At 43.5% G+C, this 17512-nt stretch overlaps 1 protein-coding gene across 2 annotated transcripts in view; it reads right to left on the bottom strand.

Annotated features, from left to right (window-relative positions):
- Positions 1–396: 396 nt before the first annotated feature.
- slc12a2 (solute carrier family 12 member 2) overlaps positions 397–17512 on the bottom strand; it is a 75076-nt gene continuing 57960 nt past the window's right edge. The window contains exons 20-27 of one of the 2 annotated variants that reach the window (XM_064943418.1): positions 17138–17278; positions 14646–14693; positions 12188–12304; positions 9598–9709; positions 8080–8166; positions 6084–6219; positions 5730–5797; positions 397–3805 (exon numbers count right to left, since the gene is read on the bottom strand). In XM_064943418.1, coding sequence (XP_064799490.1) covers positions 3670–3805; positions 5730–5797; positions 6084–6219; positions 8080–8166; positions 9598–9709; positions 12188–12304; positions 14646–14693; positions 17138–17278 — 845 coding nt within the window. In that variant the 3' untranslated portion in view covers positions 397–3669. The remainder of the gene's footprint in view (positions 3806–5729; positions 5798–6083; positions 6220–8079; positions 8167–9597; positions 9710–12187; positions 12305–14645; positions 14694–17137; positions 17279–17512) is intronic. The other variant, XM_064943419.1, reaches the window with a different exon arrangement.

Raw genomic sequence — 17512 nt, forward strand, 5'->3', positions numbered from 1 at the left:
CATTCAATCAGTTCTAGATAGTGGATTTCCAAATAGCGATTGCATTTGACTTGCACAGCACCATCTCCTGAAAGGAGGGACTTAGACACTTGGTACAGAAATGTTCAGTCCGGCTGCGTGCACCGGGTTATTTATCAGACAGGTTTTCAAACTGAACAGGTCTCACCCTGGGACTTCTAGTTTCTAAATCCCAGGTCAACTCCCTCTCTTCCAGGAGATATGCTGCTTCATATATCAAGCCCTTCTGCAAGTGCTACCTTGTTTAAAACCAATCAATAATGGATTGCATCTCAGTCAGACCAACTAGCAAACAGATTTGATGCTAGTTATAGGTGGAGAAATAACCTGAACAAACTTAAAATTCCAAGAGATGTGAAAAAAAAAGCACCCAGGTACTTTAATAACGATTGATTCATTTAATTTATTTATTGCAATAGATGTACAAAGTATTGGTAACCTTAAATGTTAAAATGTTAGAAAAAAAACATCTGTGACAGTTAACAGTACAGTATATCAAACATTACTGTTTCAACCAACTAGGTAGATCACATCTACCCAGATGGAAGAGCAGGAGAAAACATCTTTAAACTGCTTTGTCAACACAACTTTTCGTTCAAAGGCATATAAAAGATAGAAATGTCCAGACTGAAAAAGAGAAACTGATTTTTTGTTGTTGATCAAAACGCAAAAATGAACATGCAAATTAATTTAAAACAGAAAGGAAAAAAACTTGGAGAATTCTAAACTAAAATAAATATATATCTTTCTCCTTATTAACTTGCCATTAATATTCTACTCCCTTAATTTACCTAGTTAGACTACTTTTATTTACATGTTAGTTTTTCTTCGAGTTACAGTGTGAACTAAGGGTTCTGAGTCATGAGAATTTTTGACCAATGCTTTTCTTCATCCATTGTCATGGCTCACAACAACTCAAGACAGATGGAGGGGGTGAGGAAGAAGAGGGGGGGGCTTTGGCTACAAATACAAAGAGGATAAAGAAGTTTCAACATGGCGTGGATACCAGTTGCAGGTGACATGTTTTGGTCTCTTGGATAGAGCACAGTAGTGTCAAGTTTCTGCTAAATAATGACATTGAGAGGATGTTACAGTATTACACTCCTCACACATAAAAAAAAAAAGAAAGAACGCACCTTATTTGGTTGTGACATATCGATAGCAAGTTTTTTTTGTATTTTTACGTGACATCGACGACAAAGAGCCCCGCCCGGTTGGATTGATACATCTTTTCTTATTCATATATTTAAATATAAAATGTAGAGTAACCCGTGTTTTTGTTTGTAACATTGTCGCTTTGTAACAATAACTGAGGGTTGAGTGCTTTACACACCAGTACACAGAACATATCTTGGTTAGTGAGATTGTACCATCTGGCTTCTAAAAAGATGTACAATCCCCCACCCGTTAAAAAAAAGAAGACAAAAAGAAGATAATGACATGCTTTGCAAATGTGCAAAGCATGTATATATGTATACATATATGTATATATACACACACACGATATATATATATATATATATATATATATTAATTCATAATCACATGGTGTAGTCATGGTCTAGATAAAGAACACAGCATGGGGAGCTGCAGTCGTGTGGGTGGTAATAGTATAATGAACCTGAACTGCAAAGCACACTGCATGTGGATTTCCATGTGGGACTGAAATCTAAAAAAACCTGTAGCTTGTAGCAAAAACTCAACATGGCAGTACTTGAAAATAAAAGCAACAGAAAGAGACCATCCTTTCATCAACGTCCACTTTAGTGTTAATCAGATTTACATTCAACTGACCCAAGCCTCCTGCCCCCCAAAAAAACTAAAAAAACTTTAATTGCATAAAATTATGAGAACTAGGTAAGAGCGGGGCAATGACGTGGTTGGCCTTATGACTACAATTTTTACTCTCCCGGAACAATGGCAAAGTGGGCCGACAATAGGTTTAAGGACCAGACTAAATAGTCCAAAAATGAACTGAGGGACAGTGGAACCTTTCAAATAAACCAGTTATGGGCTTTTATAACAAGTAATGATTACAGCGCATCTGCATAGAGGCATGTATCAGTTCCCTCTTGAAACATGCTAATCCATAGCTTTTACCTACAATTTCCCCTCTTTTGAACACGGAACTAACTCAAACTCTGAACAAAGACACTCAGCAAAGTTAAGGCAAAGTCTTAATTCGGTTGTAAGGGCCAGACCGGTTCCTTTGTAGTCACTCCAATGTGGGGGACCTGAGGGGCAGAGTCCTAACTTGAGATATGAATTAACCAACTCAGACTTTGAAGTCTCCTTCAGACATCAATACACAAATTCCGCAAAAAGTTTGAGTAAAATTGTAGAGTCTCAAATTAGGATTCAGCCCATCGATTCCACTGAGGACAGACGTCAATAAGGGGAACCTACGGGGACGTGGACTAAGAACTCAGCCCAGGGTTTTGCTGCTTTTGGTTGAAACACTTGTTCGCTTTAGCAGCTTTTGAGAGACAACTGGCATGATGAGGCTAATCCGAAGCTAAACCCAGTCATTTCTGACAGCATGGTGGTAAGACCCCTGGGACCTTCCAAGTGGAGACCTGCAGATATCTTTCTGTTGTGACCCCTGGGACCTTCCAAGTGTAGACCTGCAGATATCTTTCTGTTGTGACCCCTGGGACCTTCCAAGTGGAGACCTGCAGATATCTTTCTGTTGTGACCCCTGGGACCTTCCAAGTGTAGACCTGCAGATATCTTTCTGTTGTGACCCCTGGGACCTTCCAAGTGTAGACCTGCAGATATCTTTCTGTTAAGAGACCATTCTTGGGCACCAACCAAATCACCTTTCAGAGTTGAAGTTGATTGTGTCTACTATAAAGTAGGTAGAGGGTACTGCACTAAGAACACTGTTTAATTTCCACAGCTTGAAGGAAGACAAATACAAATGTGGAGAAAAATTAAATCAGGTGGTCAGAAAACAATAGGAAACCGTTTAGGGAGGAGAAATAAACACTAGAAAGCTTTTTGTTCCATCAAGTGGAGAGACTCTGCTAACCTTACAATCCACTCGCATAAAAACATTCCTCAAAAAAAAAAAAAACATTTAAAACTCAATAACAAAATAACTTATCCATCTATATTATTCATACCATTCAATCTGGGTAGAGCGATTCATAATTTAATTCCTTTGATTCCAACTGGAAGGCACATCCATAAGGCTATAAAAGGAGTAGCAAAGCATTCGGTATGGTTCTCTCCCAACACAAGAAAAGGAAAAATTAGAGGGCGATTATTGCTGCTTTGAAAAAAGCAAAAATGATCTAACTTAAAAACGTGACATCGAGAAGAATCTGAATAATAACAATAATGATAATAATGATAATAACGATGTGTGAATCACATGAACAGATGCTTTCAAGCCAGAGGAAATCAACTTTGAGTAAATTAAAATTGTTCACTTCTTTCGTGTGCTGTGTACAATTTGAAAAGAGTAGTGCGGACCCCCCCGACCGACCCCTTTCACATAAGAGGCTGGACCTCCAGAGCAACACCATATCCTTTATTATCATCATTATTATCAATGGCTACGGTTTCTACCTTCATTGGAGTGTATGTGTGTCTCTTAGGGCACTGGGATAGGAGGTGTGGGCGGTCCCAGAGGCGGCGTGTGTGATTTTAAGAGTAGAAGGTGAGGACGCTCTGGTGGTTGCCTCGTACCAGGAGGAGGGGAGGCAGGTCCTTGGACAGAGTCTCCAACCAGGACATGTAGAGAGCACTGGATACGGCTCCCTTTCTGGCCAGGGGCATGCTCCTGGAAGAGAGATATTAAAAAGTCATACAGTGTCCTTGGCAAAAGAAAAAGTATAACCTATTGAGAAAATTACCCGGGGGGGGGGGATTTGGTGTATGTCCACAAAAGCATAGTTCAAATTCACCCTAGGACTGATGGACCATCACATTACTGTTATCTCACCGATACGGTCCCACTTCTTGGGCAGTTACATAGAGACATCTTCACATAGGCTGACTGGCAATCATGTGACCAGCTGCACCATCCAATCCCACTTGGATTTTATTGCATTAGTCTGGATTTCCCTTCAGATCGCACTACCCATTTCAGACCCTCTCAACCTCGTGCCCCATCCGTGTATCAGCACAAACTCAATCCCACACGCCTACTTCAATAAAGTGCATTATGACCAACAGACAGCATTGACACATCCTATTCCAAACATCCATTAATGAGACACAAAATGGAGGTCCAGTGACACTGAGGACAATGGGCTCCTTCATTATAGTGGTATCAGTACAGTATCAGTGGTGTTGTGAATAGCATAGCAGGGGGTGAAGCAAAACCTAGCCAGTTGTGGAGAGAGAATGCGAAGGCAATTAACCCACAGCCCTACTGAAAGAGTGTGTGGACTATGGTGTGTGTGTGTGTGTGTGGACTATGGTCTGTGTGTGTGGACTATGGTCTGTGTGTGCGTGTGTGTGTGTGGACTATGGTCTGTGTGTGTGTGTGTGTGTGCGCGTGTGTGTGGACTATGGTCTGTGTGCGTGTGCGTGTGGACTATGGTCTGTGTGCGTGTGCGTGTGGACTATGGTCTGTGTGTGTGCGCGTGCGTGGACTATGGTCTGTGTGTGTGTGCGCGTGCGTGGACTATGGTCTGTGTGTGTGCGCGTGCGTGGACTATGGTCTGTGTGTGTGCGCGTGTGCGTGGACTATGGTCTGTGTGTGTGCGCGTGTGCGTGGACTATGGTCTGTGTGTGTGTGCGCGTGTGCGTGGACTATGGTCTGTGTGTGTGTGCGCGCGTGGACTATGGTCTGTGTGTGTGTGCGCGTGCGCGTGTGGACTATGGTCTGTGTGTGTGTGCGCGTGTGGACTATGGTCTGTGTGTGTGTGCGCGTGTGGACTATGGTCTGTGTGCGCGTGTGGACTATGGTCTGTGTGTGTGTGCGCGTGTGGACTATGGTCTGTGTGTGTGTGCGCGTGTGGACTATGGTCTGTGTGTGTGTGTGCGTGTGGACTATGGTCTGTGTGTGTGTGCGCGTGTGGACTATGGTCTGTGTGTGTGTGCGCGTGTGGACTATGGTCTGTGTGTGTGCGCGTGTGGACTATGGTCTGTGTGTGTGCGCGTGTGGACTATGGTCTGTGTGTGCGCGCGTGTGGACTATGGTCTGTGTGTGCGCGCGTGTGGACTATGGTCTGTGTATCTGCTTGTGTGTGGACTATGGTCTGTGTATCTGCGTGTGTGTGGACTATGGTCTGTGTATCTGCGTGTGTGTGGACTATGGTCTGTGTATTTGTGTGGACTATGGTCTGTGTCCATAGGAAAGGGAAGGATTAGTGAGGAAGCAGTGGGAGAATGAAATGAGGATGAGAGGAAAATGGAGAGGGTAAATATAGCAGAGAGAGAACAGGATGAAGAGTGGATTGAGAAAGAAAGGCGTGTGAGCAAAGGTGAAAGTTAAGTGGCAGAGAAGTGGGAAAAATTGAGGTAAGGAGAGGCCAGATGAGAGAAGGTGAGACCTGGGGGTGGGTGACACAGGAGAATGATTATGGGAGGGCTGCTGGCGTCTCAGTTTACAGGGCAGCCAGCTGATCCACTTAGCGCCCATTAATGACAGACACGAGGCCTCCTCCACATCTTCACACTGCCGGTGGTTGCCAGAGGTCAAAGCCATAATGCCCGCACACAGGCAAGTTGCAACACACATTAATAAATGCGCTTACATGACAATGAGGTTGGCTGTGCTCGAGTGCTCCTTCAGCAGTTCGTTCAGTCTGATCTGACGATTAGTCTGAGAACAATCAAAACAAAAATACAGGTTAAATTGCATACACAGGCATTGGGTTACGAGATTACCATCTAAGACTGCAGCCACACTTGGCTGTAAGATAGGCAGATATCAGAGCACATTCCTTCCCATATAGCTTGTAAAATGGGCACAATACAGAACTCCTCATTGGCATGGTTCCATTTCTTCTCCTAGCATCCTACAGTTAGCCCCTATCACTCCATGTTCACAGATCTGAAAGGACTGGATAGGAATAAGTGATATGGTGATGGCTAGTGGTTAGACTCACCTTGGCCCTGTAGAGCTCCAGCTCGTTGTCTGTGATCCTCCAGGGCTCGCTGGCCTTCAGTGCCTCTGCTGTATCCTGCTCCATGTCGTCCTCCTTCAGCCGGTACGGCTCAATCATCTCCTCAAAGGCAGTCACACTTAAACACCACAGGGGATCAAAGGTTGTTAAACCACAACACACACAGTCAAACGTTTAGACACACCTACTCATTCGAGAATTTATCTTTATTTGTACTAGTTTCTCCATTGTAGAATAATATTGAAGACATCAAAACTATGAAATAATACATGGAATCAAGGTGTTAAATCAAAATATATTTTATATTTGAGATTCTTTAAAGTAGCCACCCCTTGCCTTGATGAAAGCTTTGCACACACACTTGTCATTCTCTCAACCAGCTTCACCTGGAATGATTTTCTAACAGTCTTGGAGGAGTTCCCACATATGCTGAGCACTTGTTGGCTGCTTTTCCTTCATTCTGTAGTCCAAATCATCCCAAACCATCTCAATTGGGTTGAGGTCAGGTGATTGTGGAGGCTAGGTCATCTGATGCAGCTCCATCATTTTCATTCTTGGTCAAATAGCCCTTACACAGACTGGAGGTGCGTTGGGTCATTGTCCTGTTGAAAAATACATGATAGTCCCACTAAGGGCAAACCAGATGGGATGGCGTATCACTGCAGAATGCTGTGGTAGACATGCTGGTTAAGTGTGCCTTGAATTCTGAATAAATCACAGCAAAAGTAACCACACACCATCAGACCTCCTCCTCCATGCTTCATAGTTGGAACTACACATGCGAATATCATACGTTCAGTTACTCTGCGTCTCACAAAGACACAGCGTTTGGAACCCAAAATCTCAAATTTGGACTCATCAGACCAAAAGGATAGATTTCCACCGGTCCAAGCAAGTCTTCTTATTGGTGTTTTTTTTTGCCAGCAACTCAACCATGAAGGCCTGATTCACACACTCTCCTATGAAAATATGTTGAGATGTGTCTGTTACTTGAACTCTGTGAAACATTTATTTGGGCTGTCATTTCTGAGGCTGGTAACTCTAATGAACTCCTCCTCTGCAGCAGAGGTAACTCAATCTTTTCCTGTGGCGGTCCTCATGAGAGCCAGTTTCATCATAGCGCTTGATGGTTTTTGTGACTGCACATTTTCTGGATTGACTGACCTTCATGTCTTAAAGTAATGATGGACTGTTGTTTCTCTTTGCCTATTTGAGCTGTTCTTGCCATAATATGGACTTGGTCTTTTACCAAATAGGGCTTTCTTCTGTATTCCACCTTTTGGCTCAAACGCATTAAGAAGGAAAGAAATTCCACAAATGAACTTTTAACAAGGCACACCTGTTAACTGAAATTCATTCCAAAGTTGTTATCAAGGCGAAAGGGTAGATACTTTGAAGAATATAAAATATATTTTGTTATGTTTAACACTTTTTTGGTTACTACATGATTCCATGTGTTATTTCATAGTTTGTGTTTTCACTATTATTCTACAATGTAGAAAATAGCAAAATTAAAGAAAAACCCTTGAATGAGTAACTGTGTCCAAACTTTTGACTGGTACTGTACATACAGCGCAGTAATACATTTCATTCAAAATATGTTTCAATTCAATTTACCGCTACTGTATATTACTATGCACAATAATCTGTTTTCAACTTGTGAAAAACATTGCAGCTTGCAGTTTACATTTGCAATACGCCACTTGAGTGTCCAAAAGGGAATTATCCTATTATTCATATTTGTGAATGTCAATAAAATGTTTCCTGTAAGTATTTAAGTGCTTGTAGACTTGTTGACTCCCAGCTCAAAGAACACAGTCTGCTTAGTTACTTCACTTTCTTTTTCCATACATTTTGCAGTGACATTTCAATTAAGAACAAATGTGTCAAATTAAAATAGATATTTAAAAACGAAACGGTTCCCAACCCCCACCCACCCGACAATCTGAGATTCAATCATAAGAGAAAAACAACATACTTCTCTTTTTTGGGCTTGGTGTTGATGTCTCCCAGTACATTGATGTCGGAGAAGTCTATCCTGAACTTGCTGAGAAGTGTGGCCATCCTGAGGAGGAACAAATGCCTGATCAAACACTGAAAAGCCACTTACATCCAGAAGTTTTAGAGAGACAGCAAACAAGCCACTGAGGGCACGAAGAAGCCATTTGGAAGTATCAGAGCAAACAGGTGCAAGCTGTAGTTTATATTTTGTAGGGGGAAAAGCTGCCGTGGCTGTTGAGAGGCTCTCTCTTTATGACAGTCATTTCCCTAGGCTTTTTTGTTCAAAAGATAGGGTTAACGTCTCCTCAAAACATCTTCATCGTCAGCACACGGCGACTACAAACATGGAATGTCTGCGTGTGAACTGCAACTTTTCTTATTTTTTTGTCAAAGGACTTTAATATCAAAGGATACTGGAATCCTCAATGACATGGAGAGTTTGGATGGGATATTATTGCAATAAAGAGGTCCAAGTATTGAACAAATGAAGTTCCAGAAAGATGGCTAGCCAGTAGTGAAACTACGTTCAAATCAGCGAGGAAATTCTATCAAATGTCTGGTCCTGGTTCTATCAAATGTCTGGTCCTGGTTCTATCAAATGTCTGGTCCTGGTTCTATCAAATGTCTGGTCCTGGTTCTATCAAATGTCTGGTCCTGGTTCTATCAAATGTCTGGTCCTGGTTCTATCAAATGTCTGGTCCTGGTTCTATCAAATGTCTGGTCCTGGTTCTATCAAATGTCTGGTCCTGGTTCTATCAAATGTCTGGTCCTGGTTCTATCAAATGTCTGGTCCTGGTTCTATCAAATGTCTGGTCCTGGTTTTCAAGTAATAAACACACTAAATAAATGAGTTGTGGCACATGCTAAGATAAAAGGCTTGGGTTGCCAACAAAAGGGAGGCAGCTGTGTGGGGACAATAACAGTGAGGGACAGGACATTTTGGACAATAATACTACTGCCATGTGGGTTTGTAATACGCAGAACACAGACAGAGAGACAAGGAGAAAGAGACAGAGACCCTAACCTGCTTATGAGAAGTGAATGCCACAGACGACGATAAAGAGTTTATATAAAAACACATGCAGATTTAATGTGATGATGCAACAACGTGTGTTTAATCCCATAGGGCTGTGTCCATGCCAGGCAGTGTTTTTGGAAGGCGATCCCTGGCACCATTAACACACTGATATAATTCAGCAGTTTTAGTTTCAGCAGACTTAAATCTAGGCCATATAAGAAAAATGAATAATTAAATTTCTCCCATTATGTATGTAGCATTGTGTGTTAAATATTATTTTTTTAACCTTTATTTAACTGGTTTTCCTCAGAATTTAACCTAAAGGTTCTTTGTGTGTTTTCTTGTCATTGTATTTCCACATTAGCCTATGTCAGCAATCTAGCCATGAAGTTAAATGCAGCATTCAGTTATTTCAAGTACTTTCAACACATTGGCATAGGTAGAATAAATCTACAGCAACTAGGACTTTCCACTCACGCTCTGCGGTCGTGGTCGATCCTGTTGATCTTGCCGCCGATGAAGACACGGATCTTGCAGTCATTCCACTTCTTCTTGTTGGTGAGCAGATAGGGGATGAGCAGGGTGAGGCCTGGCAGAGTCACGAGAAAGAGTCACTCACCATCTCTTTGTGGGGCCATGCTATGGTTTGTTCTTGCTGATGTGCAGAGTTGGGATATCTCTAGAGTCTAAGGTCTAGGTTTCTAGTGTCCTCAAAGCTGCAAGGCCCATTTCGGTCCCCATTTCTCAGCCACATATTGTTGACAACATGTTAACTATATTTAGTCTCAAATGTTTATTGAAAACATATACAGTGCCTTGCGAAAGTATTCGGCCCCCTTGAACTTTGCGACCTTTTGCCACATTTCAGGCTTCAAACATAAAGATATAAAACTGTATTTTTTTGTGAAGAATCAACATCAAGTGGGACACAATCATGGAGTGGAACGACATTTATTGGATATTTCAAACTTTTTTAACAAATCAAAAACTGAAAAATTGGGCGTGCAGAATTATTCAGCCCCCTTAAGTTAATACTTTGTAGCGCCACCTTTTGCTGCGATTACAGCTGTAAGTCGCTTGGGGTATGTCTCTATCAGTTTTGCACATCGAGAGACTGACATTTTTTCCCATTCCTCCTTGCAAAACAGCTCGAGCTCAGTGAGGTTGGATGGAGAGCATTTGTGAACAGCAGTTTTCAGTTCTTTCCACAGATTCTCGATTTGATTCAGGTCTGGACTTTGACTTGGCCATTCTAACACCTGGATATGTTTATTTTTGAACTATTCCATTGTAGATTTTGCTTTATGTTTTGGATCATTGCCTTGTTGGAAGACAAATCTCCGTCCCAGTCTCAGGTCTTTTGCAGACTCCATCAGGTTCTCTTCCAGAATGGTCCTGTATTTGGCTCCATCCATCTTCCCATCAATTCTAACCATCTTCCCTGTCCTTGCTGAAGAAAAGAAGGCCCAAACCATGATGCTGCCACCACCATGTTTGACAGTGGGTATGGTGTGTTCAGGGTGATGAGCTGTGTTGCTTTTACCCCAAACATAACGTTTTGCATTGTTGCCAAAAAGTTCAATTTTGGTTTCATCTGACCAGAGCACCTTCTTCCACATGTTTGGTGTGTCTCCCAGGTGGCTTGTGGCAAACTTTAAACAACACTTTTTATGGATATCTTTAAGAAATGGCTTTCTTCTTGCCACTCTTCCATAAAGGCCAGATTTGTGCAATATACGACTGATTGTTGTCCTATGGACAGAGTCTCCCACCTCAGCTGTAGATCTCTGCAGTTCATCCAGAGTGATCATGGGCCTCTTGGCTGCATCTCTGATCAGTCTTCTCCTTGTATGAGCTGAAAGTTTAGAGGGACGGCCAGGTCTTGGTAGATTTGCAGTGGTCTGATACTCCTTCCATTTCAATATTATCGCTTGCACAGTGCTCCTTGGGATGTTTAAAGCTTGGGAAATCTTTTTGTATCCAAATCCGGCTTTAAACTTCTTCACAACAGTATCTCGGACCTGCCTGGTGTGTTCCTTGTTCATTATGATGCTCTCTGCGCTTTTAACAGACCTCTGAGACTATCACAGTGCAGGTGCATTTATACGGAGACTTGATTCCACACAGGTGGATTGTATTATCATCATTAGTCATTTAGGTCAACATTGGATCATTCAGAGATCCTCACTGAACTTCTGGAGAGAGTTTGCTGCACTGAAAGTAAAGGGGCTGAATAATTTTGCACACCCAATTTTTCAGTTTTTGATTTGTTAAAAAAGTTTGAAATATCCAATAAATGTTGTTCCACTTCATGATTGTGTCCCACTTGTTGTTGATTCTTCACAAAAAAATACAGTTTTATATCTTTATGTTTGAAGCCTGAAATGTGGCAAAAGGTCGCAAAGTTCAAGGGGGCCGAATACTTTCGCAAGGCACTGTACATTTGTACAGAGAGCATTTGTTGTCTCTAAAATAGATTGTTACCGTTGTTGGTTAGCTCGCAATTTTTTGCCATAATAGCATTGACATGAAATCAGTCAAAACAAGACCTGGTTTAAAGAACAAGATGAAACGAGCCACCTACGATTCCCTACATGGCAGCTTCTTGTCATTGTTGCTATCTGGCCATCCAGAATCATAACCCTGCGTCCCAATTATCTACTCTTTCTCCTGGTAGTGCGCATTCTTCCCAACACATTCAAAAGCATTGGGTTAGTGTGAGCATGGGCTAGAGCAGTGTTTCTCAATCCGGGTCCCGGGGACCCAAAGGGGTGCACATTTTAGTTATTGCCTTAGCATTAACGCACCTGATTGAAATCATCAAACATGATGAGTTGATCATTTGAATCAGCTGTGTGTGCTAGGGCAACATGAACCAGGATTGAGAAACACTTGGTTAGACTGCCTCCACCATACTTCTATTCAAATCATTATCTTTTAAAGGGGAGGACAGGGAGTGTTTGTCAACTTAAAACTGAGGTATCAAAGCTGCTCTGTAACAGAAACACTAGGCAGTAAGTAATCATATAGCACCCCCTTGTGTTCTGGAGGACCAGACTTAACTCACCGCCGTCGTCAAAGAGCCACCACACGTCCACGGTGCCTTTGCCTTGTTTCCTCTTGAACAGCCGACTGGCGTCCAGGAGCCTCTGGTCGGCCACGTTCAACGTCTGGGGGCTTTTCTCTGTGGGGCCCAAAAACTGCTATGTCAGACACTAAGATCAAGACAGGACAGGAAGCTGCTCACTTAGGAATTCTTACCAAAGTCATCTCCCTATCTGTGTGTGACTCAGACTGGGCCCGCAATCATAAAGTCTCTAGGATCAGTTTTGTCTTTCAGATCATAATGAACCAGATTATACAGACAAGAGGGATCTGATCCTGATTATATATATATTTTTTGCCCTGGTCCCAGATATGTTGTTTGTGTGATCTTGCCAACTCCTAAGGTCAATAGCAAGACCTGGGATCAGGATATGTGTGATAGAAATCAAAGGAAGTGGGATCTTATGTGTATTTTATCTAACAGTCACAGTATAATGGAAACCTTCTCTGAAGTGGGCTCAGTGGAATGTAAACGGTGTGCCGTCAGTGAGTGTCTATTGTAACATTCCTTCCTCTGCTCTCTGTCTTGGTCTGTGTCTGTCTGTCTGGGACTTGGATAAGTAGACAGTAGTTATAAAACAGCTGGACCTGAAAAGCACATGACAAATACACACAGAATAGAGCGAGAATAGAGAGAGAGAATAGAGGGGTAGAGAGAGAGAAGAGGGGTCGAGAGAGAGAATAGAGGGGTAGAGAGAGAGAATAGAGGGGTCGAGAGAGAGAATAGAGGGGTCGAGAGAGAGAATAGAGGGGTAGAGAGAGAGAATAGAGGGGTAGAGAGAGAGAATAGAGGGGTAGAGCGAGAGAATAGAGGGGTAGAGCGAGAGAATAGAGGGGTAGAGCGAGAGAATAGAGGGGTAGAGAGAGAGAATAGAGGGGTAGAGAGAGAGAATAGAGGGGTAGAGAGAGAGAATAGAGGGGTAGAGAGAGAGAATAGAGGGGTAGAGAGAGAGAATAGAGGGGTAGAGAGAGAGAATAGAGGGGTAGAGAGAGAGAATAGAGGGGTAGAGAGAGAGAATAGAGGGGTAGAGAGAGAATAGAGGGGTAGAGAGAGAATAGAGGGGTAGAGAGAGAATAGAGTGGTAGAATGAGGTAGAAAAAGGGAGAGGAGGAGAGATAAGCAGACAAACCCCAACAGAAACAGACATGCCTGCCAGAAAGGAAGGGAGAGAGACAGTAACAGTACTGAAGACAGTGTCATCTCCGCAGAAAGAGAAGAAACAGGCACTAATGACCGACAGGAAGTCCAGCAAAGAAAGGATTTAGAGAAAATACAACGTCAGAGCAGACACACGACGGCACTTCAGGGACTGCGCTAGAGCTACAGGAAGCCGGAGTGAGTTAGGAGTGGAAAGACAGGAGAAAATAAACATACAGGTTATTCCCAGAGCCAGGGCAGCCGGCCCTAACCCAGAGCCAGGGCAGCCGGCCCTGACCCAGAGCCAGGGCAGCTAGCCAGGCAGGAAAGACTAACTCTAGATGACAGAGGAAGACGGCAACAAAGGGTGACAGAGTTTTGCGCATGAGTGTGAGAGCAATAGAAGCAGAAAAGAAAACCAAACTCAACCAGGTTCCACGGGTCGAAAGCACATGACTGAGAGTAAGAGAAAGAGATTTACAATAAGTCAACATGACAGGAAGACAATGTGTGAGGGAAGGGAAAGGGGGATACAGTCAGTTGTACAACTGAAGTGTGTCTTCCACATTTAACCCAACCCCTCTTAAACAGAGTGTGGGTACGTGTGATGCAGGTACGTGCAAGTGAGCAGGTGTGAGTGGGTGCGTGTGTGGTGGTAACGTGTGCGTGCGGGCGGGTATGTGTGTGTGCGGGTGGTGGGTGTGTGTGTGCGGGTGGTGTGTTTGGTGGGTATGTGTGTGTGTGTGCGGGTGGTGTGTGGTGGGTATGTGTGTGTGTGTGCGGTGGGTATGTGTGTGTGTGTGTGTGCGGTGGGTGTGTGTGTGTGTGTGTGTGCGGTGGGTGTGTGTGTGTGTGTGTGTGTGTGTGTGTGCGGTGGGTATGTGTGTGTGTGTGTGCGGTGGGTATGTGTGGGTGGGTGTGCGGTGGGTATGTGTGGGTGGGTGTGTGGTGGGTATGTGGGTGTGTGTGTGGTGGGTATGTGGGTGTGTGTGTGGTGGGTATGTGGGTGTGTGTGTGGTGGGTATGTGGGTGTGTGGGTGTGTGTGTGGATGTGTGTGGTGGGTATGTGTGTGGGTATGTATGTGGGTGTGTGTGGGTATGTGTGTGGTGGGTGTGTGTGGGTATGTGTGTGGTGGGTATGTGTGGTGGGTATGTGTGGTGGGTATGTGTGGTGGGTATGTGGGTGCGTATGTGTGTGTGTGTGTGTGTGTGAGAGAGCACGTGTGAAACAATAGAAAGAGAAAAGGAAAGGTAAAGAAACTCAATAAGGTGGACTGCCTGCCTTTTCTCAACAGCGGCTTCGTTGCGGCTTTGCGTTCATCATCGTCACCTGGATCATGTAAAAACAAAAAAAGATGGAGGGAGAAAGAACATGACAAAAAGATAGAGAGAGAGAAATTGAGAACGGAAGGGTTAATGTTTTTGTTGCTGTCGCCATGATGGAAACCCATACATCAACAGCCCACTGGGTGTGTTGGGGGGGGGACTACATCAGTTAATCCCTGCGCCAAACAAAATGGACCCCAATGGAAAAGGCATCAGTGGTCACACCAACTGTTGGAGTCTCTCAGGGAAGGAACTTCCAACTCCGTCAATGGTTAGAAATCCTGGAGTCAGACAACTCCACTACTGGCTTAGTAGTGGACGAGCACTTTTGAGAGTTTTAAGACATTGGTTTAGATGTTTGACTCCTTTGAAAGCTACTGGAATAGTCTAAAGACAGATTTGTGTAACCAGTGTTTCTAGCCAGGACCCAACTCTTTAGTCTTTAAAGAGGGGAAAATCATTTTCTGTGACTTCAACCATTTGAGAAACACTGCTTTACAACAACAGTTTAAATAACTTGGTCTAAATCACATTCTTCACATTCTGAAGAATTTTGGGGAGGTTCTCTGGTTGTGTCAAAATTGAGAAAGTAATGTACGCAAGTAATCTGAGAAAAATAATGAAGGTTCCGGCATTAGAATTGCTTACTGCTAAGACGATTATAGATGTGACATTAATCTTCAACTAGCTGTTTTCGTCACTTGGCACTGAAAGTTCACCATGTAGTACAAACATGTACCTTAGTTTAAGTAGTCAACCGGCATGCACACAAACACCCTCTCCATCAAACAAGTACACACTAAAGTACTCACACACGTCAGGGTAACATTAGAAAACCCACACAAACACCCTCTCCATCAAACAAGTGCACACTAAAGTACTCACACTCACACACGTCAGGGTAACATTCGAAAAACCACACAAACACCCTCTCCATCAAACAAGTGCACACTAAAGTACTCACACACACACACACACACACACACACACACACACACACACGTCAGGGTAACATTAGAAAACCCACACAAACACCCTCTCCATCAAACAAGTGCACACTAAAGTACTCACACTCACACACGTCAGGGTAACATTCGAAAACCCACACAAACACCCTCTCCATCAAACAAGTGCACACTAAAGTACTCACACACACACACACACACACACACACACACACAAACTCAAACACACGTCAGGGTAACATTAGAAAACCCACACAAACACACAGCTTCAGATGCTCTTCATTATTTACTGTGGGAGGGAATTGAGTGAATCGTGAGAAATGTCACTTCCTCTGTCACTGCACAGGATCAGGGACATGATATTCCCTATGGGAGGAAATAGAATTAAACTGAAGTTCCCAGCCTGTCCATGCTGCACTGTGGGAACAGTTTCCCTGTTTGTTTGGTCATAGTTTGAGGAAAACACACATTTTAGTGAAGCAATGTGTGTGTGTATTTGGGTTTGTGTGTGTGCATATGCGTTTAAGTGCATGAGATGTTTGTGTGCATGTGTGTGCGTACACATACGTGTGTGTAAACAAGGACAGACACACACACACTGTAGTGAAGCCATCTGTGGGCTGTGGACTAACAAACTGGGCCCAGTGGGAAGGCTGGGGGTCACGGGGTCAGAGGCCACTTCCTCTCTGAGTCGGGCGACTTACAGGGCCGCCCACTCAGTGTATCCTAGTGACTGGCTGGCAAGATATAAGGGAGGCCTTTGAGAGATCTAGGGGGGATAGGGAGTGTGGCGATAAACTGCTTTCAGAATTCTTACACCCTGACCTCTTTCTCAAGCACGTTCACATTGTGATTTCACAAGAAACCTAGTTCACTTCAGCAGAGTATCAGACCATCGAATGTCATCACAAAACGCCAAAGTTTCCATACATGCTGACGTGAAGTTCTGGACAATTAGGTTGAGTGAGAGGGGTGAACCAACCTTATTGCTCCTGAAGAGCTAGTGTTTTCTTCCTGTCTCAGGACCTCAATTAGCTGAAGCAGGCATGTGCGCAAAACCACTGGTGTAGAATCTAAGTAAAAAGGCACTCGACACGCGTTCCTGTTTATGTGGGATACTTTAGAATGACGCCTGTAATGGGAAATATGATGAATTACTTTCCTGTATTTGAGCCTATAATTATCTGCTGAGACTAACTACCTTTGAGCTGCTTAACTGCCAGTATCAAATGTCTGCCAGTGTTGAGCCGAGGACACACTGACAATGTATCTGTGACACTGTGATTCTGTAGCAGCTGATGTTGTGACTTCTGTCGGTGCTGTGTGATTAATATCAGAGAAGACTCGTTAGACATTTTCTCTGCTTCAACAGGGAGGCGTGTCTCCGTTGCAACTTGTAATAAACCGGATCGATTTTTGATTGACATTATCAACGACTGCGCTCCTTTTGGTTCACCTGGAAATTCCCATTACAACTCCTGACCTTTCTGGATGGCTGGGCTGTTCTGGACGCTGGTGGCTTTGGACGAGGGCTTGGATGAGTCTCCGTCAGAGTCCTTCATGTCGATGGACACCACCACATCCTTCATCCCCGACGTCTTCTCCTGCGACGACAGCAGGTCATCTGCAGAACAACAAAGCTAAACTATTAGCCAACTGAAACTGACATGACGAGAACATCCTGCAAACATGATGAACAAATGACCTGTGATGCTAAACTATTAGCATAATGCAAACAGAACATCCTGTTAACATTGAAAATAAATGACCTGCAAAGTAGCCTGGGCTGAGTGGAAAACAACTTGAGCAAGACTCCATTTTGTGCCCACTAAACACAGAAGTAGCCAGTAACTGTTAA

The sequence above is a fragment of the Oncorhynchus masou genome, chromosome 28 (assembly GCF_036934945.1).
Source record: "Oncorhynchus masou masou isolate Uvic2021 chromosome 28, UVic_Omas_1.1, whole genome shotgun sequence".
In the NCBI taxonomy this organism is placed as follows: Eukaryota; Metazoa; Chordata; class Actinopteri; order Salmoniformes; family Salmonidae; genus Oncorhynchus; species Oncorhynchus masou.